Here is a 22,950-nt window from a genome sequence, read left to right on the forward strand (position 1 = left end):
ACTGTAGTTTTTGGGCCAGGTACAGTGCTGGAGTGGGAGCTTGAAGTGCAGGAAGCTGCTCACCTGTAGGTGAGAATCTGGGGAACAAGGAGAGAGCAAGGAAGAAAGGCATTAGGGCGCCAGGATCCCTTCAAGGCATGTGCCTTGGTTACTAAACTTGTGTCATCTAGACTTTACCTCCCAGAGGGTCCAGAACCTACCAGCAGTTGCACTCTGGACCAAGCCATCAACACTTAAGACTTTGGGGTGAATTAAGGTCCAAACCATAACAGGGTACATATGTCAACATTGCAAATTTCTCCCAGAGGAAGTCCTTTAGAGGACCAAGGGCAGGGGCCTCCTCCATCTGACTACCCTCTGTGGTCAGCAAGGGCCTTCACTTCCTTCTGTGACTCTGACCTACTTCTCATTGAGCCTCAGTCTGTTTTTCTGAAAAGTGGAAACAGCCCCAGTCTTTGAGGATTGTTCAGAAGACTGACTGAGACAATGTCTGTTGGTTACTCTGACCCACTGTAGGAACTTATAAATATAGGTAACAGCTCTCACCTCAACTATGAGCTGTATCAAGCCCTCCTCTTCTGAGACCCTGCTTCTGTGCTTCCCAAACTTGGCTGTACATTGGCCTCTGATGAGAAGCATTAAACAACAACAACAACAACAACAACAACAACAAAGCAACAGTGATGGCCCCTGGTCAGAGCTCTGCAGAGCAGAGGAATGTGCGACCTGCCAGACTGGAGAACTTCTACCCAATCCGTCAGAGTGTGCCACTTTCTGCTCTGCCTTTCTGTGCTGTCCCAGGGCTGGAGGAGTGACGTCTGAGGGGAGGGGCTCTCCTTTCCTGCCCCTGGGTGCTATCCTAGGGAAGCTGCCCTGCTAAAAAAGAAAAACAAATTATGCCATCTCCCTTTATAAGTAGCCTCACAATACTGTTGTTTCTATTGTCTCTAAGCATCCTTAAAGTATCCTGGTTTTAGTCTACTAAATACTTCTATAAAGCTGAACTGCCTATTTTTTTTTTTTAAACTTTAGGTAGTAAAGTAGAAGACTTTTTTTCTTAAAAGAAAAATATCTTATTTAATTTTCTTAATTTATATAAGTATTTCTTGATTTTTTTTATACAGAGACTAGACTCTCTCTCTCTGTGTGTGTGTGTGTGTGTGTGTAATGAATAAAATACATATGTGTAAAATATTAAGTGGCAGAAATGCCCCTAAGCCTGGGTTTCTGCTTCTATTGGTTTCCAGTACCTAGGTGCTGTCTTCTCTAGCCTTTTCTGAGTTGGACAGGACAGGACATTAGGTCTCCGTGTGGTTCACAGTATTCCTGGGGGAGTTGCCCCAGGTTGCTAAGTTGCGCTATTCTGTCTTCTTGAAGTTTTGCTGCTTCTGTGTCTGACATAGGCCCCTCCCAGCTCTGTATGTTTGATGGCCGTGGTGCAGAAAGGCCAGGCGCATATGTTCCTATTACTTTGATATTGCTGAGTTGGTGAGGGGCCGGGAACTCCAGCTTTGGAGCAGGGAGTTTTACAGTGGTGGTCCGCAACCTGGTCATCCAAAAGCCTGCATGTTAAGACCATTGGCTAACAGCAGCTCAGGCTCAGCTCTGTGGGAAGAGCAGGTTCCAGCTGCTCGGAGCCATCAGAAATGGGGGTAGCCTGACTTCAGCCCACTGAGGACAGTGGGTCTTTCTCTGTGCCCACATCCCTCTAAGGACCTCATACTTGTCTGTCTTTTCCCAGGTGGCCCTGTCTTACACAGAATTTGAGGGAACTGTCCTGGTGATTAGAGAGATGAAAACCAAGCCTGAGTACAAACTCAGGCTGGAGAGTAGTTGGGAATAGAGCGGTTAAGGAAAGGGAGCAATGACTATCTGGGAAACAGGCTGCCTGGTGCAGAAAAGGACAGGGATTTTATTGAATTCTTAGTGAATTGTCAGGCTGTGATGATTGTGTGTGTGTGTGTGTGTGTGTGTGTGTGTGTGTGTGTGTGTGTGTGTAGGTGTGCACACACCATCGTGACCTGTAGAGGCTAGAAGATAATCCTGGGTGCTGGTGCTTGCCATCTTCCTTATATGAGGCAGCCTCTCTTTTGTTGGCCACTGAATGCCAGGCTAGTTCTGGGATTCTGTGGTCTCTGCCTTCTGTCTTGCCACAGGAGGGCTGGGTTATGGCTGTGAGTTGCCTCATTTTATCTGGCTTTACATGGATTCTGAGAATCTGAGCTCAAGTCCTGATGCTTGCTCCTCAGCCACATTTGAAAAAAGTAAATCTATTCCTTTAGTTTAAGGGGATTTTCCCATGTAAAATGCAACTCAGTGGCCACTTTGTTCCTGGAGACACCACGACAGGAGCCTGTAGTGGCAGGATTTTCCCTTGTCATAACAAACTAAGGGATAGGCACAATCTATATGTGCTAACAAGGGAGGGAAGAGCAGGGCAGAAAGTGGCTTCTGTGGCTCAGGGGTTTGAGGGCCTGTGCTCTTCTCTTCATAAGCACATCTTTATTATATTAGTTATTTACTTATTTTTATTCTATGTACATTAGTGTTTTGGCTGCATATAGATATCTGTATGAGGGTGTTGGATCCCCTGGAACAGGTGTTTTTGACAGTTTTCAGCTGCCATGTGGTTGCTGGGAATTGAACCTGGGTCCTCTGGAAGAGCAGCCAGTGCTCTCAACCACTGAGCTGTCTCTCCAGCCCCCTATCATAAATTTCAGGGCACCTGCCTTAAAGACTTGTGCTTTATGCCACTGGAAACAAATACTGTATGTGAATATATATGGGGAATGGGGCAGACTTGTCTGGAAGAGTATAGAAGTGACTGACAGAGGTGATGAGAGTGTGGAGCCTTCTCAGGAAGTTGGAAGATGGCTTTCTTCTGTGCCTAACATTTTCCCTATGTTTTTCTTCCTGCGGCCATGGGTTTCTCAAGCCCTTATGCATTCTGATTAAACAGAAACAATTGTTTCAAGCTGAATGGGGCCAGGAGTTCATCAGTTCTGGTTTTCTAGAGGCAGACAGAAAGCAGTTGGAAGAATTGCTGGATCCCTCCAACTGCTGGATGGGACAATAGGATAGGGTGAGACCACTCAGCTACCAGTGTGTCAAGGGATAGGTTTGACTAGGGAGCCTGCCTTGGGGGGGGGGGGCTCTATGCCCTCTCTTTACTAGCTGTATGACCTAGGACCAGTCCCCACCCTTGTGTGGCCTGTCTCCTCCTTTGTGTTGTGCACATGAGTGTCTACTCTACTACCTCCTTCTCTCCCAGAAGAGATCGTCTGGAAGCTGTGTGCATTGCTGGGCACACGGAGGGAGCGCAGCCTCATGTGGTACTCCTGGGCACCTCCGCACTGGCAAGCTGGCCTGACACACTTTTGTTTCTCTTTTTCCCCCTCCTTATTGAAGTAGAAGCTCTTGGTGGGGCTCAGGCAGGGAAGGTTGCAGGAGGAAGAAACAGCAGAAAAAGGTACAGTGGGCCTGAGATTGCTTTCAAGTTATATTTTGAAGCTAAGGTTAGTTTATCCTTTCTCTGGTGGATAAGGAAAGGGAGTGGGTAGGAAGACAATGATATAAAAGTAGGATGTTAGATTCAAAACGATGATACAGGTTAAGTACCCATAGAAGAACATTTTTATTTCTGTAGACATAGTTTTGTGAGTTGCTCTTTAAATATAGCCAAGTATGGGCCTCAGGGGGAGTGTTTGTAAAAGCTCTTGAAAGTCTATGGGAAAGATGTTTTATAAAGCCAGATTTACCGCACATATAGGAGCACACATGTGAGTGTGTGTGTGTGCGCACACGTGAGTGCACACACACGTGCACAGACATGTGACTGTGTATATGTGCACACTTACCCCCATCCAGAAGTGCTGTTTAAAGAGGGATCTAAGACCAGTTAGCCTCAGGGTTATCCCCTCCCCTCACACCACAATTTACTTAGTAGCTATGGGCTCCTTTGTGTGAGCAGGCCAGTGGCTCTGGGCTGTGGGTCTCTGGTCACTGTTAGGCGTCTGGGTGTTGAGGTGGGTTCTTGCTCTTCTAAGCCTTGTGAAATCATACTGAGTGTTCCCGTGGCCATTTAGGGTTGGGGAGTGGACATAGCTTTGTTGGCTCATCCACTTTAGGTTATGGCTTTGACATGTAGGCTTGTCTCACCCCTTCCTGCTGCCCCACCTCCTTCACTGTTGCATGCATCACACCCTACAGACTCATGATGGCAAACTCTGTACTTTGGCCTGAATGCCTGTCAGCGGGGCAGGAAATTACAGCTTTGAACCCAGTGTTTAGTGTTCTTGGATGAGGCCTTGAGCTTGTTATTAAAGGCAATTGACTTTTCTGTCCAGCCCATTTGACACTCAGTTCCTGGAGCTGAGGGTGGGTTTTAGCAGTGGGCCACAGTGAACCATTTACTGTTGTGTTAATTCACTTCTTCACCTGACCGTTGATCTATTCAGTAGTTCTCAGTGTGTGCTGCGGTCAGGTGCTGCTCCAGGCATCCTCGGATGGCTATTATTGAACAGCTATAGCTACCAGACAATAGATGTGTGCATATGTGAGAGACCTTAGAAGAACAAGGTCTAGCTGATAATGGGAGGATGCAGACCCTTTCCAGTTCAGAAGACAAAGGCAGAGATCCACTAGGACTTGAAGGAGCCTGGCACACACATGTGTGCTTTCCCCGGCTCCTGTAGCTGCATGTATGGTTGCCCTGTCTCCTGTAGCTGCATGTATGTATGGTTGCCCTGTCTCCTGTAGCTGCATGACCTCTTTAAGTCAGCCTGGACCTATTGCTCCTGTCCCCTAAGGTAGCTGTCATGGCTCCTTTGTCTATCAGGAGGCCTTGCCACTGCTCAAGACAGTCATACAGATGGTCTGCAGTTTCGATTGTCTGTGGCCTTCTGTGAGACTGCGGGGCTCTGACACATGTGTGACACTTTACCATTTCTCTGGGCTCCCAATGACTCCTCTGTTTGATGGGCTTTATGTACTAATGTTTGCATTTGACCTACTTAGGTCTCTGTACCTGGTGCCTAAAGAAGCATAGCAAGAATCCAGCAGTTTCATTTCTCCTTTCAGGATGGCAATGCCAACTTGGCCTTTGGGCAAATGAGCTTTTAGTTCGAGGACCTTGCTGACTGGCTTTAGAACTAGGTCCCTTGGCTGGATGCATCTGTTTCCACCTAGCTTTATCTCTGCAGTCTTAGACAACAGCCCATTCATTTTGTGAAAATTCTAGATGATTGGCTCAATTGGAGTCAGTTGTCACCAGTGTCTTCCTGGTGTGTATGGGCTGGAGGCCTGTGGCAGCAGAGTCTGGAACTGGATTGGAAATAAGCTGGGGCAGGTCTGTGATCTTTAGAGCTGCCACAGACCTGAGAGAGCAAAGGTGAACCGGTGGAGGATACTTTGAGAGGAAGCTTGAAGGGCAGCTCTGAGTTGGGGCTCAGATAGGCCGTTTAGGAATATGCGCTAAGACACAGAGGCAGGCGAGAAGGAGAGCAGTTGATAGAGTCAGAAGAAGGAAAAGATCAGCTAATCTAGAGCTATCCCTCTCCCTCCCTAGTGTGGGCTTTAAAGAAGAGGGTCACCACAACTGGCCCACCTCTTTTTCTCTTACCAAAGCTCCTGTCTAGTCCCTTGTCTGGATGTAGCCAGAGTCAGGGCCACATGCATAGCTACAGAGAGCTCCCTTTATCTCTTATTTAAGGCAGAGGCAGAGTTGAGGTGGACAGGGTGGAGAGTGGGGGCAACACATGCTGTCATGTTGTGAAAGCAACTGTAGACAGTATGTAACTGGGTGAATGGGGGTGGAGGGGCAGGGCCCCCATGGAATGGCCATAGACCACTGCCCTGCCCGGTCCTTAGTGTCTTAGCCAAGACTCTCCCACTGAGCAAGCTGAGAGGCCGGGGCCCGAGGCTCGGGTGTCCAGAGTGGCACCTACATTCCCTGCCTGGGCTTGACAAGCTTGTTCTGCTCTCCTACGTGCCTTCCAGACCAGGAGAGGAACGGAAGGAGTGTTTGCTCAGGTATTTATAGTTTTGATTGCTTCATTTCCCATATTTAAGTACTGTTCTGCCTGGGACTTATTTCAGTTCATAGCAGAAGTGGAGCTTGAAGTCTTGTTTTTTGCTTCCAAAATGGTTCCTTGCCTTGGCAGCATTTGTAGACAAAGCCATCCTTTGTGCAGTGATTGGAAATGCTTTTTATCCCAGATCAATTTCTGACGGTTGACACTGACATTTTCCTGTGTCTGGCTGCATTTGCTGCTCACTCTTCTGCAGCCAAGCAGAGAACTGCTTTTGAGAGGTGGCCATGGCCATTCAGCTTCGAGAGGCCCTACCTGGCATGGCCAAGCTCACAGAACCTGGTGGTCAGGACCCTGCTTTGTGTTTTTCTGGAGATTTTGCCTCAGGAAAGAGGCAGGAATCCTGGTGTTAGGGACTAACAAGTAAAGAGCTGTGCCATGTTGGAGAGGAGAGTGCTCGGGAGGGAAAGCCTCTGCTCACCAGAAGCTCTTGGGATTAGGGGCTGGGAAAGTCCCATGGAAGCCACACTCCCTCACTGCTGCCTGGAAGGCATGAGGGCAGCAGAGCAGCAGGGTGAGGTTCACATTAGAGCTATGAGCCATGCTCTTCCCGCCATCACCACTGCTCCCCAGTGGAAGCTCATGGAAGGCAGGAGGGGTGCTGGGCTGGCAGCCCTTCGCTCTGAAATGGACTCCCCCCCACCCCCACCCCTGAGACAGGGTTTCTCTGTGTAGCCCTGGCTATCCTGGAACTCACTCTAGACCAGGGTGGCCTTGGAGTCAGAAATCCGCCTGCCTCTGCCTCCTAAGTGCTGGGATTAAAGGCGTGCGCCACCACTGCCTGGCTCTGGGATGGATTTATTTTTTAAAAGGTTGCCATAACTATCATGTCATGTCTGTACTTGTGACTCTTGTCTATCACTTTGATGTTTGTGCAAATGCAGGCTCCCTTCAGGAGGCTGGTAACAGCGTGTGGAGCAGGTGTGGTCATGCTGGGATGACGGAGCTGGTTTGCATTGGCTTCAGCTGCCCTGCAGCAGCTCCATGGTGCCTGCTGCACAGCAGGATTGGGGGTCTGCACAGCCAGCTTCGGCCAGACTCCCCTGTGGTTACTGGAGGTGGCTGCCACTGGTTGATATTCTGTGTGGTTCGGGATCCAGTTCTTTAAAACCCACCCATAGAACGTAACATTCAGCTGCAAATTGGAATGTCAGCATCCAGACTCCTCCTTTCTGGCTCCAGGTGCCAGGATTCAGATGCTTGCTAAGTCTTCTCGTGGTACATCAGTGCTGGCCTGGTTGACCCACATTGCCCATTGGATGCTGTTTGACCCTTGGAGAATCTCTTATCTGATCTGCTGCTTTATAACAGAGAGCATTTTCAAGTTTCCTTTTAACATCCAAGGTTAAGGAGCACAGGAGCCTAGTATAGCCCACAACTCCTGCAGAGGGGCCCAGTATGAAGGACTGGTACTATGTTTCCACCTTGGATTGAAGAAGGGAAAGGGACAGTGAGAACCATCAGTAGTACCTGATAAATGTCACTGTGTTCTAGGCACCTCTTTGCATATTACCTCATTTAATCCTTACAGTATTTCTGTGAGATTGTATCTGGGTTTGGCTGGTTCTTGTTGAGAGAGGGTTTTATGTAGCCAAGTTTGGCCTTGAACTCTTGATCCTGCTGTTTCTACTTCCTAACCCTGGGGTTACTGGTATGTGCCACCACGTTTTATGAAACTGAGACTGTTAAGATCCCACTTTATCCTTAAGGTTCTCAAAGAAGGTCACTAAACCCTGTGACCTTAGAAGGTCAGCTGGAGCTGGGATTTGAGGGGAGTACCTGACTACAGAGACTAACTCCTGTAAGTGCTGAAGCTGAGCGGCTGCCCCGTGCTTGAGACCAGCCATCCTGTGGGGAGTGAAGCACAAGTCTAGCCTGTAGTCTGCAAATACATATACCTGTCACGGTTGCCTGGGACATGTGGCTGAGTGGGCCCAGAGCCTATTGTTAGCAATGTGCTGTAGGTTTTCTTCTAGTTCTGGAATGGAAGCTACTAGAATCTGTATCTGAACTTCTTCTTGCCCTTCACATCTGCCCACCAGGATGATTTCAACCATCATAGGTGGTAGAGATACGAGGTACTGGGTATTCTGGAGGGACTGTTAGCATCTGTTTCCTGCTCTGTGGTATTGATTGCCCACAACAGGACGCTGAGACTAGAAACAAGGCTTGCTGGGCAGAAACTTTGTAGCTTCATAGAAAGTGCTGGTATTGTCGTTGAATTTCTGTGTGTATGTATTGTTTATTCATTTATAGTTAGCATATAATGTAATAAGTGTTATTGTGCCATTTGCATAATTATATATCATTATCCCCTCCACGTCCCCAGCTTCGTTTGCTGCTCTCCTTCCTCGGTTGAAACAGCCCCTCTGCTGCATGCATTCATCACCTTCTCACCCTGCTTACACACACACACACACACACACACACACACACACACACAAATCTAGATTCCACATATGAGAGAAAATGTGACATTCATCACTTGGAGTTTCGCTGATGGTTTTAGAAGTATGGATGTTAGATCAGAGTAGCCTCCCTGACCACTCATCTTTCTGGAATCAAACCAAACACCTTGGTTAAACATGCATTGAGGAGGTATCCTTGGAACTGAGTTGTGCAGATGGTATGTATTCTATTTTCAACATTCTATGTGCACATAGGGAAGACCAAGGTCTCGTAGTTTGGCTTTTATTGCTGTGAAGACACATCATGACTATAGCAACTCTTATAAAGGAAAACACTTAATGTGGCTGGCTTATAGTTTCAGAGGTTTAGTCCATTATCATGGTGGGAAGCATGACAGTATACAGGCAGGCATGTGCTAGAGGAGTTGAGAGTTCTACATCTTAACCTGAAGGCAGCAGGAGGAAACTGTCACACTGGGCATAGCTTGAGCTTATATATGAGACCTCAAAACCTACCTATGGGGTAACATAGTTCCTCTAATAAGGCCACACTTCCCAATAGTGCCACTCCCTATGAGCCACACATTTAAACACAAGAGTCCATGGGGGCCATTCCTAGTCAGAGCACCACACAAGGTGACTCACAGTCTCATGCCAGTAGCAGCTGTAGGGCAAGGGCAGTCAGGGAGGCTTCTCAAAAGAGGCACACACATCCTTACCAGGGCCTAGGCAGATGAGTTTAGGTTATTGTAGAATGTAAGTAGGAGACCCTGACCAGTAAATCTGGATAAAATCTGTGTGTAATAACTTCCATTTTCAAGGGAGGTCTGACCACAGGTTGTGTGCCGGTAGTGCAGTCAGGATCATCTGGAGACCCCCCAGGAGGCCTCTGATCCACACAAGCTGTGGCTGTGGCTGAGCTGGGGAGGGAGGTTGGACACAGATGCTCACAGATGCTCGCAGAAGCTTGGGATTGTGCTCCTGTTGATGAGCTTTCTCTCTGGGAGAAGCAATGCAGCATGGAGGGACAAAGGGCTTGTCAGTGTGACAGCACCTCACCTAACTACTCCAGGCCACTCTGTGCTGTGTACACTGGTGCTGGAAGTGAGTGCCCCCGTCATTTACTGCACTCTGGTCCTTCCTCATGTACCACACAAGCAGTTCGTGAGTGTCAGCCAGCTCTGTTGCTGCGGAGAAGAGAGGAGTAGACAGGGCTGCTGGCAGACAGTGCAGGATCTCGAGTTAGCAGACTTTGTGCCTTCTAGCCCCGGATGGGGCTGTGAGCATCTCTTCACTTTGCTCATGTGTGGTTCAGGCTCAGCCAAGTTTGCCAGGGGGAAAGAAAGCCTAGAGGAAAATTTAGAATCCTCAAAGGTCCTGGGGTGGAGGAGTAGCCAAAGCCTGTGTCCACAGTACCCACAGCACTAACCTGGCTAGCCTGAAGACTGAGCCTAGAATGCTTTATTCTACTTCTGTTGATAGAACATCGAGTCTGATTCTGTTTTCCTTCATTGCCACAGTGGCACTGGGAGACATTACTTGCTTTGTTTTCCTCTATAGATTTATTAATTAGAATAACATTCTTAAGTGCTAGCAACAGTTTGAGTTCCTTCTGTGCTTCCTGCTGCAGCCTTTGAGAGGCACTGCCTGCAAGACACCCCTGTCTCACTCTTGTCTGCTGAGAAGGGTGCTGCTTGCTCCCTGCTGTATGAAGGAAGGCCACACAGAGGCAGGATTCTGGAGCGAGGCTGGGACCACTGACTTGGCTTCACGTGGGCTTGTGATAGTCATTGTTCCTCCCATTAAGAGCCTTCTTCGGAAGGCCTCTTCTTCCTCAGATCAGGTGGGAGCCTGGCTCTTTGCTTGGGAAGCTCTGTGAACCTAGTATGCTCTTGGTCGATGATGAGGGAATGGACATATGAGCCCTGGCCATTGTGTCTCCAGGTAGGGTGTGACTGGTGCTCAGTGGCTCATCCCTGCCAGTTTTCTGCCCTAGGCCTTATCCTAAGTCGTCTCTGTTTTTCAGGGATGCTTGACTAGGCCACAGATTAGCACCTTCCTCTTGTTCCTCACCCTCTCCTTGTTATCTCTAATTCTTACTAATAACTCTTATGGAAAGGCATTTTCTAGCTACCTTTTGTATTGTGAGACATTTTTAAATTGAGGGCATTTGGTAGAATCATCAATGCCTCTGGTCCTAAACCATGGAGCTGGCTACTGAGCCCTTGAGCACCCCTGTTGTGACCTCATGTAATTGGTTCTGGACATGGTTCTTGGACGTAGTCACAGACTATTCTTAGATGTGGGCCCTGTGCTTCCTAGCCACACTATAAGGGGAAATCAAGGAGACAGATGAAACAATGCTGACTTCTCCAGCTCTTAAGATGTAGCTAGAATCTGGCTATGCCTTCAGTGTGAGCATAGCACCAGTGGAGAAGCTTGATGGAGGTGGGACATTTGGGGCGTATTGTCATTCCCTAGCCTCAAATGCTTTTTCTGTGTGGAAAGTGTCAGTAGAGTGGCTTTCTCAAATATTTGTGCAGTGTACACTCTGTATTGAATGTTATCCTATGTCAGCTGTATGCTAACCTCAGGAGGCAGTGTAGAGAGCCAGATGTTTACTAATGATGGACTGTCTTTATGCAAGCATGGAGTTCAGTACTGCCTGATCTGCTGTCTGGGCTCATGAACATCTGTATGAGGCAATAAATCACTGTTCACGACAGATGTTGTCCAGAAACAGAGCCTTGGGAAAGTACTCAGAAATTACAAGCTGAGTGTGTTCCCAAAGAATTGGGAACACCCTTCCTCCCAACATAGAATTGGTTCTCATCTCACATTGTCCTTCTGTTTGTGTGGTGGATGAAGGTGACAGTTGAGCCCATTGAGTCTCTGAGGCTGTAAAAGAATTCTCTCTAGGGAACAGGGAATTTACCTAAACATGCCATATGTAATGGCATGTACTGCGGACAAGCTTCAGGGGACAGCTTGGCTGGGATAATTTGCTCACAAATATTGCCTTTGCTTTCCTTTTCAGATGAACTGCGCCAAGCCATCGTGGCCATGATGAACAGAAAGGATGAATTGGAAGAAGAGAATGGGTACTGTGATATCACAGCTGTCATTCATTTCTGTTCCCAGGAGAGTATGAATGGAGACAGTGGTGCCTTGTTGCCATAGCTGTGTGTGACTGACAACTTCTTACCTTACTATTGCTTTAAATTCTTGTGTGTGTGCGCGCGCACGCATGTGCATGTCTGTATGTGTAGGCCAGAGAGGGGACTGGATGCCACGAAGCAAGATTTACAGGTAGTGTTTAGTCGCCTGACATGGATGCTGGGATCGTACCAGATTTCTTACTTTTGTTGAATGGAGCATTTCAGTAGACTTGCTATGGCTTGCATATAAGCAAGGGGGCTAGACAAGCAGAAACACTAGTGTTACCTTCGGAAAAGAAGGATGTGGAGGAGGGGCCTCCAGTGACAGCCCTCACTGATACACACACACACACACACACACACACACACACACACACACACACTTCAGTGGCTTTTCATATATTCCCAGTTATATGCAGCCATTACCATGGTCAGTCTTAGAGTAGCTTTATCATCTCAAGAACATATGCCACACCACTTCTGTCCATCTCCCTGCCTATAAAACATCCTTGAAGTGACCTTTAACTAAGGATTTATATTCTGTGTTCCAGTTCCACTCAAATTAGGGCTACTAGGGGCGACATGACATTTGGATTTTTTAAATTTGGCCAAAACCCACTCCAAGAGGCAGAGTGTTTTCTTAATTTTCTCTTCGTTCCCTATTGAAATCCATACTAGAAACTACCAGGTGCCACCACGTGAATGTCTGAAGTTGATCATTCTCCCCTCCAGAGTCTGTGCTGAGGCTGGGGTGGCTAGTGGCAGGCTTGCCCGAGATTATTCACAAAAATCTGTGGGCGCCAGTAGGCTGCCTGACTCAGGGAGGTGTGCAGAGGGGTCACCTGTGTGTTCAAGCTACCTCCTGTCCTTTCCTGGTGACAGCAGCATCTCCGGCTCTCACTGAGACCTTATTTCAGGTCTAGTTGACAAGCTGCTTGCTGTTCTTCATGGAGACAGATGAAGGCAAAGAAGCATAATTTCTAAAGCAGAAGAGGCTCTTATTAAGAGAGGTGTAGACAGTGCCATTTCCACCTCACACAAACTCCCACCCAAGACTTCTCTCCACTGCCAGGCTCATTTTCTGCGAGGCTCGTTCTTCCAGCTGGAGCAATTCTCTCGGAAGAAGCCGTGGAGTCACCTTCCCTTGGGAAGAATGACAGCTACTGTATGCTGATTTCTTCTTCCCAGATAGAATCCCCCATGGTATTTCTGTCAGGGGGTGGCATGCTTCAGGAGGAGACTCCTCTCCAAGCTCTTGGAGAGCTCGGTGGCAGCGGGGCACTGTGGGGCTTGGTGTATCTGATACATCCTGATATTCACAGCAGACACCCTCTGCATGTGGCCTGTAAACACATCACAGTTGGGTTTCTAGAAATAGCCATTTAGGTGCAGTGAAGCAGAGCCATACCTGATTTACCTTAGGGTGGTAACTTGTGATCCTTCCTATTACTGCTACCCCTGGTCACTTTCTGGGGTAGAAATGTATATGCAAATAGGCATGCTATAAAAGCTAAAAAGTATTCGGATCTAAGGTAATGCTGTGCTAAAATGTACCCCATAGGATGCCATGCATGCCAGCTTACCCTGTGCTGTGTTAGTATGTACTCCATAACCACTCCATGCACACTGGTTTTCATGGTGGTGGCAGTGGACCGTGGGTCCTGGTGCACTCTATGGGCAGCAGTGGAAGCAGGAAGAGACCGCTGTCATCGAGTCCAAGCAGGTGTTCTGTGCTTCTCTTCTGCAGAGTATTCAGTTGGCCTGTTAGGAAACCCTCCATCTGTAAGATCTCTTACCCACTGAGGTGTGTCAGAGTTGCTACACCTTTGACTGGAGTGTCCTTAAGAGCACCTCCTTGGCATTTGCTACCTCCTTGTTTCCCTTGATCTCAACTATCCCAGGAACAGGGACTCAGCGTCTTACCACAGGTACCTGCCCAGGGCTCAGGCTCTTGGCTTTTGTTTGCTGTCTGCTAATATCAGCTTAGCTAAGGTATAAGTGCATTGAGTTGGTGCAGAGCCTGTGGGCAGTGATGAGCCTTGATCTGGGTGGGATGGATGCACAGCCTCTGAACGGTGGGGCCCTCTTTTGCAGGTCACTGCGGAATCTCCTTGACGGTGAGATGGAGCACTCAGCAGCGCTCCGGCAAGAGGTGGATGCCCTGAGGCGGAAGGTGACAGAACAGCAGGAGCGCCATGCCACAAAGGTCCAGGCACTGGCCAGGTAGACGGGGCCAGGCGGGGAGGCAAGAATGTGAGCCAATCCCACACACACCTTCTTTCCCATTTGTCTCTGAAGAAAGGCCTTGCTGTGCATGGTGCCCAGGCAGGCCTCACACTTGGCATCCTCCTGCCTTGGTCTCCAAGTGCAGGGATTGCAAGCATGTGCCAGCACAGCTCATTCATACTTCTAGAAAACCAGAAAGGGAGTACCAAAGGAAGCTACAGTTGTGCATTTTCACCTGACGCACTTGTTTGAATGAGGGACACACATGCATGTGTGAGTCAGGAGGTTAACTGCTGGGTGTTTTCCCTTTCCTGCCCCTCAGTTTGCTCCCTGCTGTCTTAACCATAGCCAATCCCGGGATTCCGTGTGCACGAGGCAGATTTATGTACATATGAGTATTCTTCCCCTCTTCTTCACACTACATTCCAGGCAGGTTCTGGAGGGGTGTGCCCAGGGTTGCCATCTTCTTTCTAGTAGCTCCTGGTGTGTTCTGGCCTGACTGTATTAGGATTGGGTTAACCAGTCTGCTCGTAGTGGACAGTAAGGACATTTTGTCTTCTGTGATACTTCCCGGTGCATAACCTGAGTGTCTGCCACTGTGTTCCCACTTGAGTGTGTTTGCTGGAAGCGGTTCTGGACTTGCTGGTCAGAGTGCAGGCATGTGCAGGCTGTGTCCTTCACAGGTACTGAGCTGAATGGGCCCCACAGCATTGCGGTAAATGGTGCTGCTCCCAGCTCTTCTTGTGGGAGCAAGGTTTCGGGTCTTATAATATTACAGGAGAAAAATTAGGCTGGTGGGTCATTTTTCAAGAGCATTTCTATAATTATAAATGTTACTAAGCTTATTTTAAGAGGCACTAATTATTTTTTCTGTGATGTCATTTATATCTTATTAGATAAAACATGATGAATTAAAATTCCCACCTCCTATGAGAGCACCATTCTTTTTCCTGAGTGCATTCTCCTGTGGGCATGCATATCCCCTGCATGTGCGGCTGACTCCCCATCGTTCCTCATCTTGTCTCCCCTGCCACCTCTTACTGTAAGGCAGTTTGAGGTTAGCCGTTTGTGTAGACCTGTGTGTGGTATTTCATTGAACTAATGTAGCATATTAAATTGACCACACTAATTGGTCAGTTTAGCACTTGGACTGTTCCCAGTTTTCCCCATTTTCGGTGACGTGAGCAGCGTCTACTGTGACAAAACATCTATCTGACAGATGCCACTTAGGGAAGAACTAACATCACCACAGCAGACAGGAAGTGGTAATGTGGCTGCTGACATCACCACAGCAGACAGGAAGTGGTAATGTGGCTGCTGACATCACCACAGCAGACAGGAAGTGGTAATGTGGCTGCTGACATCACCGCAGCAGACAGAAAGCAGAGGGCTCACATTGGTACCAGAAATGTACCAAGACCCACTTCTTTTTCCTAGACTGTACTCTAAAGGTTCTATAACCTCCCCACACCTCCCACACCTGGGGACCCAGTACTAAACACGTGATCCTGTGGGGGACATTTCATGCTAAAACACTAACATTGGTGGTTCTTTGGGGTATGTCCAGAGGCTGTGTTCGGTGATGTGGCGTGAGTACTTTTCATGTTCCTGTAATTCAGCACAGTCCTGTGACCTCCTTTCTACATTCCATTCTTTGAGCTTCTTCTCTTTGCATCCTAACAACCTGTGGGCCATGACCCCTTTGGTGGGGCATTCTAACTACCCTTTTCACAGAGGTCAACTAAGACCATCAGAAAATACAGCCTTTTACATTATGATTCATAGTAGTGGTAAAATTACAGTTATGAAGTAGCAACAAAAATAATTTAATGTTGTGTGTGTATGGGGGTCACCACCTCCTGAGAAACTGTATCAAAGGGTCACAGCATTAGGAAGGCTGAGAAGCCCTGCTCTAGGACATCAGAGCCAGGTCAGAGGTAGTCAGAAGTAGAGTAATTAGTTCCTATTGTGCATTTCTTCACTGGTCTTCCATCTCACGTGACCTCACTGGAGCTCTGTGGTGTATCCTGGCTCGATGACTCAAGTCTTCAGAGACACTGGCTTTGAACATCGTAACAGGATAGGGCTATGGTCCCTTCATTGTGTTGGCTTGTGTTAGGAGTCAGCTTAGCCCTGGCTCCATTCCTGGAAATTGTGTTTCTGGGTGACTTGCTCAGCTTCTTCCTCACCTGTGTGGGAGAGGATGGTCCTATCCACTGACGTGGACAGAGGAGGAAGGCTGCTGGAGTCTTGAGACGATTGACAAGCTGCTGTGCGTGTTTTATATTGAGTGCTCTTTTTAGCTGTGGTAATCCCAGAGAACAATTTATGCTACACATGGGATAGAGACCGAGGTTTATAATGTGAAGTCTTCCCAGTTATGCAAGAACTGTTTCAGGCACTTGGAAGTTGGCAGTTTGCAGGTGGAAGGACATCTGTAGAACAGACAAATTCTTCAAAAAGAGAAAGTGGGAGAAACCCCCCTGAGCAGCTGGCCACACTGGCGGGCGAGTGGGTCTGCTCAGTCACTTGTTGCTTGGTAGCTAGAAGGGCTGTGTGCTACAGTCACCATGGGGGAGTGACTATCATAGGCTGAGGCTCATGTATGTGCTGGCCCCCTCTTCTAACCCCTGACCCCACTCTCCAGCTCAGGTGGCAAGATCTATAACACAGGTGGCTTAGTGGTTTAGGGTACAGTTTCTGGCATTGGACTTAGGGGCCAGCGTGTTAGTTAGGTGACCTTAGGTGAGCTCCTAACCTCTTTAAATGTCTTTATTTGTAAAATGGGAGAAAGAAAACTTGAATGAATTATCACATGGATAAAAAGAGACCATGAGAGACCATTTTTGCTTCAGAAAATATGCTTTGTATGAAGATAATACATGCTAACTACCATCACTTTTTATTAATTAGTTAACTGAAACCTTGTCTAATCAAAGGTGCATTCTAATAGCAACAGATGAAGGATGAAAAGCTAGGCTAGTCAGGCTCAGAAGAGCACAGTCTGTTCTAAGCACCCGATGAGAGTTCATGCGTGTGCGCACGTGTTTCACCAGCCTTGCGTGCTTGGTGGTGAAACAAACACACGCTGCAGATTTAGCATTTGCTTATTCCTTTTGCTCAAAGTTAATGACTTTCAGCTTCTGCTATGGCTCAACAAAGACCAAGGGCGTGTAACTTGTGCAGAGCTTTCCTGGGCCCGGCTGCCACTCACTCCTGATGGGCAGCACTATAATCAGGTGCAGTGAGGCTGTGTAAGTCACATCTCTAAATAATTCATTGACTTACTTCCAGCTGGGAGACAGATGTTAGAGAAGAGAAGACTACATTTACATGAGAAGTCCCTTTGAAGGAAGTCTCTGGTCTTGCGGAACAGGACAGAAATAACTGCCTCATAGTTCTAGAAGCTGGGAAGGCTAGGGTTGAGGGGCTGTACCTTCAGGGGCCTCCTGGCATGTCAGAATGCAATGGAAGCCATCACATCATGGAGAGTGGGAGGAAAGAGGCCGAGGAGCTGCTCTTGTAACAGACATGTTTAGTACTAAGCCGTGGTGGATGAGGGCGGAGCCCTTGTAACCTGATCAGTTCTTTAAAAAATTACTTAAATTTTTACGTGTCTCAATATTTTGCTTTTGTGTGTGTCTGTGCACCAAGTGTATTTCTAGTGCCAGTGGAGGTCAGAAGGCATTGGAGCCCTCGAACTTGAGTTCCTTTCCTCCCCATGGGTACTGGGACCTAAATTTGGGTCTTTTGGAAAAGCCGTAAGTAGCTGCTGTGCCATCTCGCCAGCCCCTGCCCAGTTCCTAAGGGCCACCTCTCAGCATTGCTACTGCATCAGGGATTGAGTCTCCCAATTAGAGAACAGGGTCAAAGTCATTGGGTCACTCTAAGGACAATTTTCTATCTCTGCTCATCATGCTAGCTGTCTCTTGTGTGATAAATCATCTCTTAATTTGGTCTCCAGAAACAGCAAGTGTTTAGAATTTTCCACGATTTCTGGGAGTGAGGTGTCTGCGAATGGATGGGGAGGGGTCTTTCAGGAGGTAGAAGTTGAGTTGCTGGCTAGAGTTGGTGTACTCAGGCTTGTCTCAGACTAGGGGCTGGTGTCTTCTGTCTGTCTGTCTGTCTGTCAATAAGAGGCCTAGGGTCCTTAATCTGAAGGTTTCTGTAGGCTGTTCAATGTGGCTCCCATAGAGAAAGAACATGCTCCAGGTGGAGGTCTCGAGGTTTCTGTCACCTTGGAGAGCACGCTGAGTTCTATAGATACACAGAACAGCCCGGCAGTGTGGGAAGCCATGACACTAGGGATGACTATCAGGATCAGAGTCAGTGGGGACCATTTCAAAAGCTGCCCACCACCATCTCCAGGTTTCAGCTTCCTCCTGATACTTCAGGGATCTCAAGAGAAGCAGGGCCAATAGGATGTCTGTACCTTTCCAGAAAACCACATGGTTTTCTGAGGTCCTGAGGTATTGATTTCATATGACTTGCGTGCCAGGGAGTTTACCTAACCTTGTCTGCAAGTGGCAGCCTGGGAAATCCAGTGATGTGGTCTGAAGGCCTGGGTCCAGGCTGACAGCTAGGAGCCCCAGGGCAGGAGAGGACCACCCCTGGCTCCAGAAGTCAGGCAGAGAGAGCATTGACCTTCCCTGGTTCCTTTGTTTTGTTTGGAGTCCTCAGTGCAAGGATGGCACCTGGTTGTCCTGATAAGGTCCCAGCCTGGTCCACTAATTCAGATGCTGGCTCTCCAGGAAACACCTCAAACACCCAGAATTGAGATTCAATCAGCTCCCTCAGCATCCATGACCCAGCCGGCTAGACCCTCACACTCCACCAGTGGCTCTTCCTCCTTCCTGGCTATTCATGCTAGTGTCACTCTGCTGCTTCATTCCTTGGCCACCATGATGGAGTCTAGCTAATGTGTGTGGCTGATGTGCTGAGAGCAAGGTTCAGCATTCTTGCCTGGACGAGAGGGAACCTGGGAGTTGGTGGGTCTTTGTTCCTTTGAGGAAAGATTCTAACCCAGTGCATGAATGCACACACAGTAGAAGGAGAGGGGTGCAGCTCTTCCTGAGGGTGGCACCTGAGCTGCTGAACCCAGCCTTTCTGAGCTACTTTTCACCTGCCAATCTTTGTTGCTTTATCCAGATTGTGTTGGCTTTCTCTCATTTTTACCATGTTCTAACGAAGGGTTCATGTTTGTATGTTAGGGGCAAACGGTGGACTGTGGTTTTTCTGGGCTTAAGTACATCTGTCATCCTCTTGACAGCCCAAGGGTGTGGACAAGCGTTCTGGTTGGTGCCTTGGCTGTTGATAGTTCTAGACTCTGGGTCTGACCTGGGTGTTGGAGTCCTTTCTTTGTCCAAAGCATCTTGAAGCCTTTGACACTGGCCTCCATTTGGAGGTCAGCTTCCTTGGGTGTGCCAGCCCTGCTTGGTCAGTATGTACCCTCTTGTTTATTGTTCCTGCTGGGCTGGTAGCCAGTGAGATCTTCACAATGATGTCTATGTGTGAGATTGAGGTCCTCATGGCACAACTTTTAGGGTGTGGGCCTATACAGGGAAGGCAAAACAGGGACCTCAGTGCCCTGCTCAGATCCTGTCTGGCATCTCTGTCTGTCGAGACTTTTGGCTTTCAATAAAAGCTCTAAATCTTATATTGTCTGTCAAGGCTCAAGCTCTGCCTTTTTCTGTTGGTTATCAGAGAACTATAGACTCTGCTTTCTGGGACAAGGTCATAGGGGATGTTCTGTCTTGACATGTATCTGCCAAGCACTTAGTCCAGTGGGCTGACCCTCTCTTTCTTTTGGCTCTGGCATATATCTATCAAAAGATACATATTTCTAAATCCAGGAGTAGTGGTGTATGCCTTTAATCCCAGCATTCAGGAGGCAGAGGCAGGTGGATCAGAGTTTGAGGCCAGCCTGGTCTACAGATCAAGTTCCAGGGCAGCCAGGTGAAGTGGAAACTTAAGGGTTCTTTGGAAAGTCACTTGTGTTGCTAAGGCAAACACATGAAGGAATGTTTCATTGAAGTGGACATAGGTGAAAGGCCAAGGCAGACTCATGAAGGAAAGTTATGCTGAAGCAGACACAGGAGAAAGGATGTTCTGCTAAAGTAATCCTGTTAAAGGACACATGATGAAAGATTCTTTGCTAACAACACGCATGTATTGGTCTGCCTTACATTGTATAGTTGAACTCCATTTGTCAGGACTCCATAGAGAGATATGCACCAAGCAACTTCTGGTGGTGTGCTGCGGCTTTTTGCCGCTTCTGCAGACTGATTGGCAGTGACTTTTGAGACAGATGCATGTGCTGAGGCAAGACCCGGGGAGGACACGGGATGTTTGGAGGGTATAAAAAGGACTCACTTGGTGGTCTCGCTTTGCTGATCTTCATTTCACTGAGATTGGCACAGCTGAGAACTTTTCCTGGCATTCCTGTTGGCCCTGGTGCCTCCTGCTGACTTGTGCAGAGGCTGAGGCCTGGCTGTCTCTGCTAGGTAGCGCCACTGCTGCTGATTTGTGTTTGTTATCTCGACGCTACCAACCTGGACTGCTGTATGTCTGTGAAGTGTTTGTGAGTAGAGCAAGCTGCTGCTGCTGACCTGTGAACTGAACTGCTATTTCTAGATAACACAGATGGGAGTTGCTCCAAAGAACCTTTCTAAACAGGTCCATAAGCCCGCCCCTCATATCCTTTCTTTCCCACTACCTCTGGTGAGTGGTGGGCTGTAAGAGAGGTTAAAGTGTTTAAGAACCATCATTAAAAAGGATTTGAAAGCATTAAAGTTACACAGGAGTGGCAGAAACTGACATTTTCCGGGTTCCAGCTCAGGTCTAACATATCTAATTTGGTCAAGGTAATTCCATCTCCTTCCAGCAAGATTGCTGCAGGGTTCCTAGACTGTTTCAGAAATGACATGTGGTCTAATTTTGCCATGGAGACAGGGGTGGGTCTTCAGAACTTTGGTGGGAGCTCATCTCTTGTCTGTTGGATGGCTCTCTCTTCTGGGTAACTTTCTGTTGGGGTATGAAGCCTAGAGCTGCCTTGGCCATTGTGTTCTCATGAGGGAAGACAGCATAGGGTGAGGGTATGCAGGCACTCAAATGAGGAGCGGTGGGCAAGAGAGCTGGGTTTCAGGATTCACTGGGATGCTGGGCCAACCTACTCTTTTTGTTTGTTTGTTTGTTTGTTTCAAGACAGGGTTTCTCTGTATAGCCCCAGCTGTCCTGGAACTCACTCTGTAGACCAGGCTGGCCTTGAACTCAGAAATCCACCTGCCTCTGCCTCCCAAGTGCTGGGATTAAAGGTGTGCGCCACCACCGCCCGGCTCCAACCTACTCTTGAAGGCCTCTCTGGACCTTCTCACAGTGTGGGCTGATGAATCCCCACTGCTCTTGAGATGAACTGGAGTTGGGTTTCTGTTTCTTGTCACTTTAAGAACATTCATCAGCAGAAGGTTGTGTCCAGCATCTCCTGACCTACCCAGGTAAGGGCTCTCCGTGGTGCTCATGCTCAGGCACCAGCATTGCACAACAGTTACTACTAGCAGTGACAATAGCGTACTGCCACCAAAGGCTCAAATTTAGGCCAGAGGCTTCCTCAGGAGGGGCATGCTCTTGTGCTCACCTGGTTTTTCTTACCGCTGACGTAATGCCTGGCTCAAATAGGTCTCAGTGAAGTTGGTCTGGTGAGGGAGGGAAGTGTTGTGGGGCTAGTGGTGGTGTGACCTGACCCAAGTTATCTCCAAGGAATGCCCACTGGGCTCTTCTTAGTTATAGCTCAGTTCTAGGGAGCTCTTGGACTTGCTTGTTACCTGTTCCAAGACTATTTTGCTCACCATTTGGGAAGTGAAGCTTTCTGGAAATCCCTTCTACTTTAGCTTTAGCTAGTGAGAGCATTCATGGATGACAGAAGCCCACTTAGAGGCCTCTGAAGAAGGGCAGTGGAGTGGCTAGGGAACTCCTGCTGTGAAGGAGACCTGTTTCTCCACATCTCTCTATCCTTTTTCTTGCAGTTGGCTTCATTATCAGGTTTGATCTTCTCTCATGGTGACTAGAGGATCTGTAACAGACCATGGCTGTGCTGTGCCCAGCCACTTCACCTCGTCTCCCCAGCAGCAGGCATCTCTTGCTCTCAGGCCCAGATCAACGCTCCCTGTATCCAGGAGGTGGCATCCTTTCCTTTCTGAACTGCAGGAGTGAGTGTGGGGCTGGAGAGGACTTCCCTAGATGGGCAGCAGTGACTGTAGACTTCCCATGGTGATTCCTCCCCATCCCATTTAGGTGCTTTAGATGTTCCAAATTAATGTATTAGTGGCGTTGGGCCGACAGCCCTCAGTGGAATCTGACAGGAGTGAGTACACTATGCTACCTCCTCTGGCTGCTTTCTGTGGTTTATGTCTCACAAACTGTGACCTCTAGTGACCTTGTTAGTCATCTATTTTGCCGTCTTTGGACTTCATGCTAGCAGATTTGCTGTTCCTTTTTTGTAAACATTCTTGGTGACACTCCTAATGTCCATAACTAATATAACATACATATAACACAAGTGATTTAGGAAGCTAGCTTATAGTTTATGTGAAAGAGAAATGAACAAGAAGCCATTCATAATAGAAGCAGACTCTGTTCTACATTGGTTAGGATAGTTCTGGGACAGAGTGAACCACAGATGCCAGCTCTCTGCTGGCAGGGCCAGCCTAGTCTCTCCAGGGCTGAGTGGGATGGTGACTGTTGCAGCCCAAAACAAACACACCCAGGCCGGGAGTCTGTCAGAGCAGGAACTTGTTTTATTGTAGCAGTCTTTCCTTTATATAGGGTTGAAGAAAGAGGTGGGGATTTTTGGTGAGGTGAGATGATGTAGAGGGCGGGGAAGGATGCCGTAGGGTATAGGGTGACTGACAGAGCCAATAAAGTTATTCTACATCAGTGGTAGCTAGGCAAAGGCAGGCTTAAGCAGAAAGTGCTGAGTCACTCCAGTACGGAAGTGAGCAAGACAGGTCTCTAAACTAGAGCAAAGACTCAGACTTCCTCACTAGGCCTCAGTATCTGGCGAATAAGGCCCAA

The 22,950-nt window shown here is 48.1% G+C and overlaps 1 protein-coding gene across 11 annotated transcripts in view; it reads left to right on the forward strand.

The window, feature by feature from the left end:
• The window catches only part of Snx29 (sorting nexin 29), a 436,235-nt gene that overhangs the window by 110,770 nt on the left and 302,515 nt on the right, over positions 1-22,950 (forward strand). For all 11 annotated transcript variants that reach the window (XM_006522666.3, XM_006522668.4, XM_006522669.4 and 8 more), the window contains 2 exons: positions 11,535-11,598; positions 13,750-13,878. In XM_006522666.3, coding sequence (XP_006522729.1) covers positions 11,535-11,598; positions 13,750-13,878 — 193 coding nt within the window. The remainder of the gene's footprint in view (positions 1-11,534; positions 11,599-13,749; positions 13,879-22,950) is intronic.

This window comes from Mus musculus, chromosome 16 (assembly GCF_000001635.26).
Source record: "Mus musculus strain C57BL/6J chromosome 16, GRCm38.p6 C57BL/6J".
In the NCBI taxonomy this organism is placed as follows: Eukaryota; Metazoa; Chordata; class Mammalia; order Rodentia; family Muridae; genus Mus; species Mus musculus.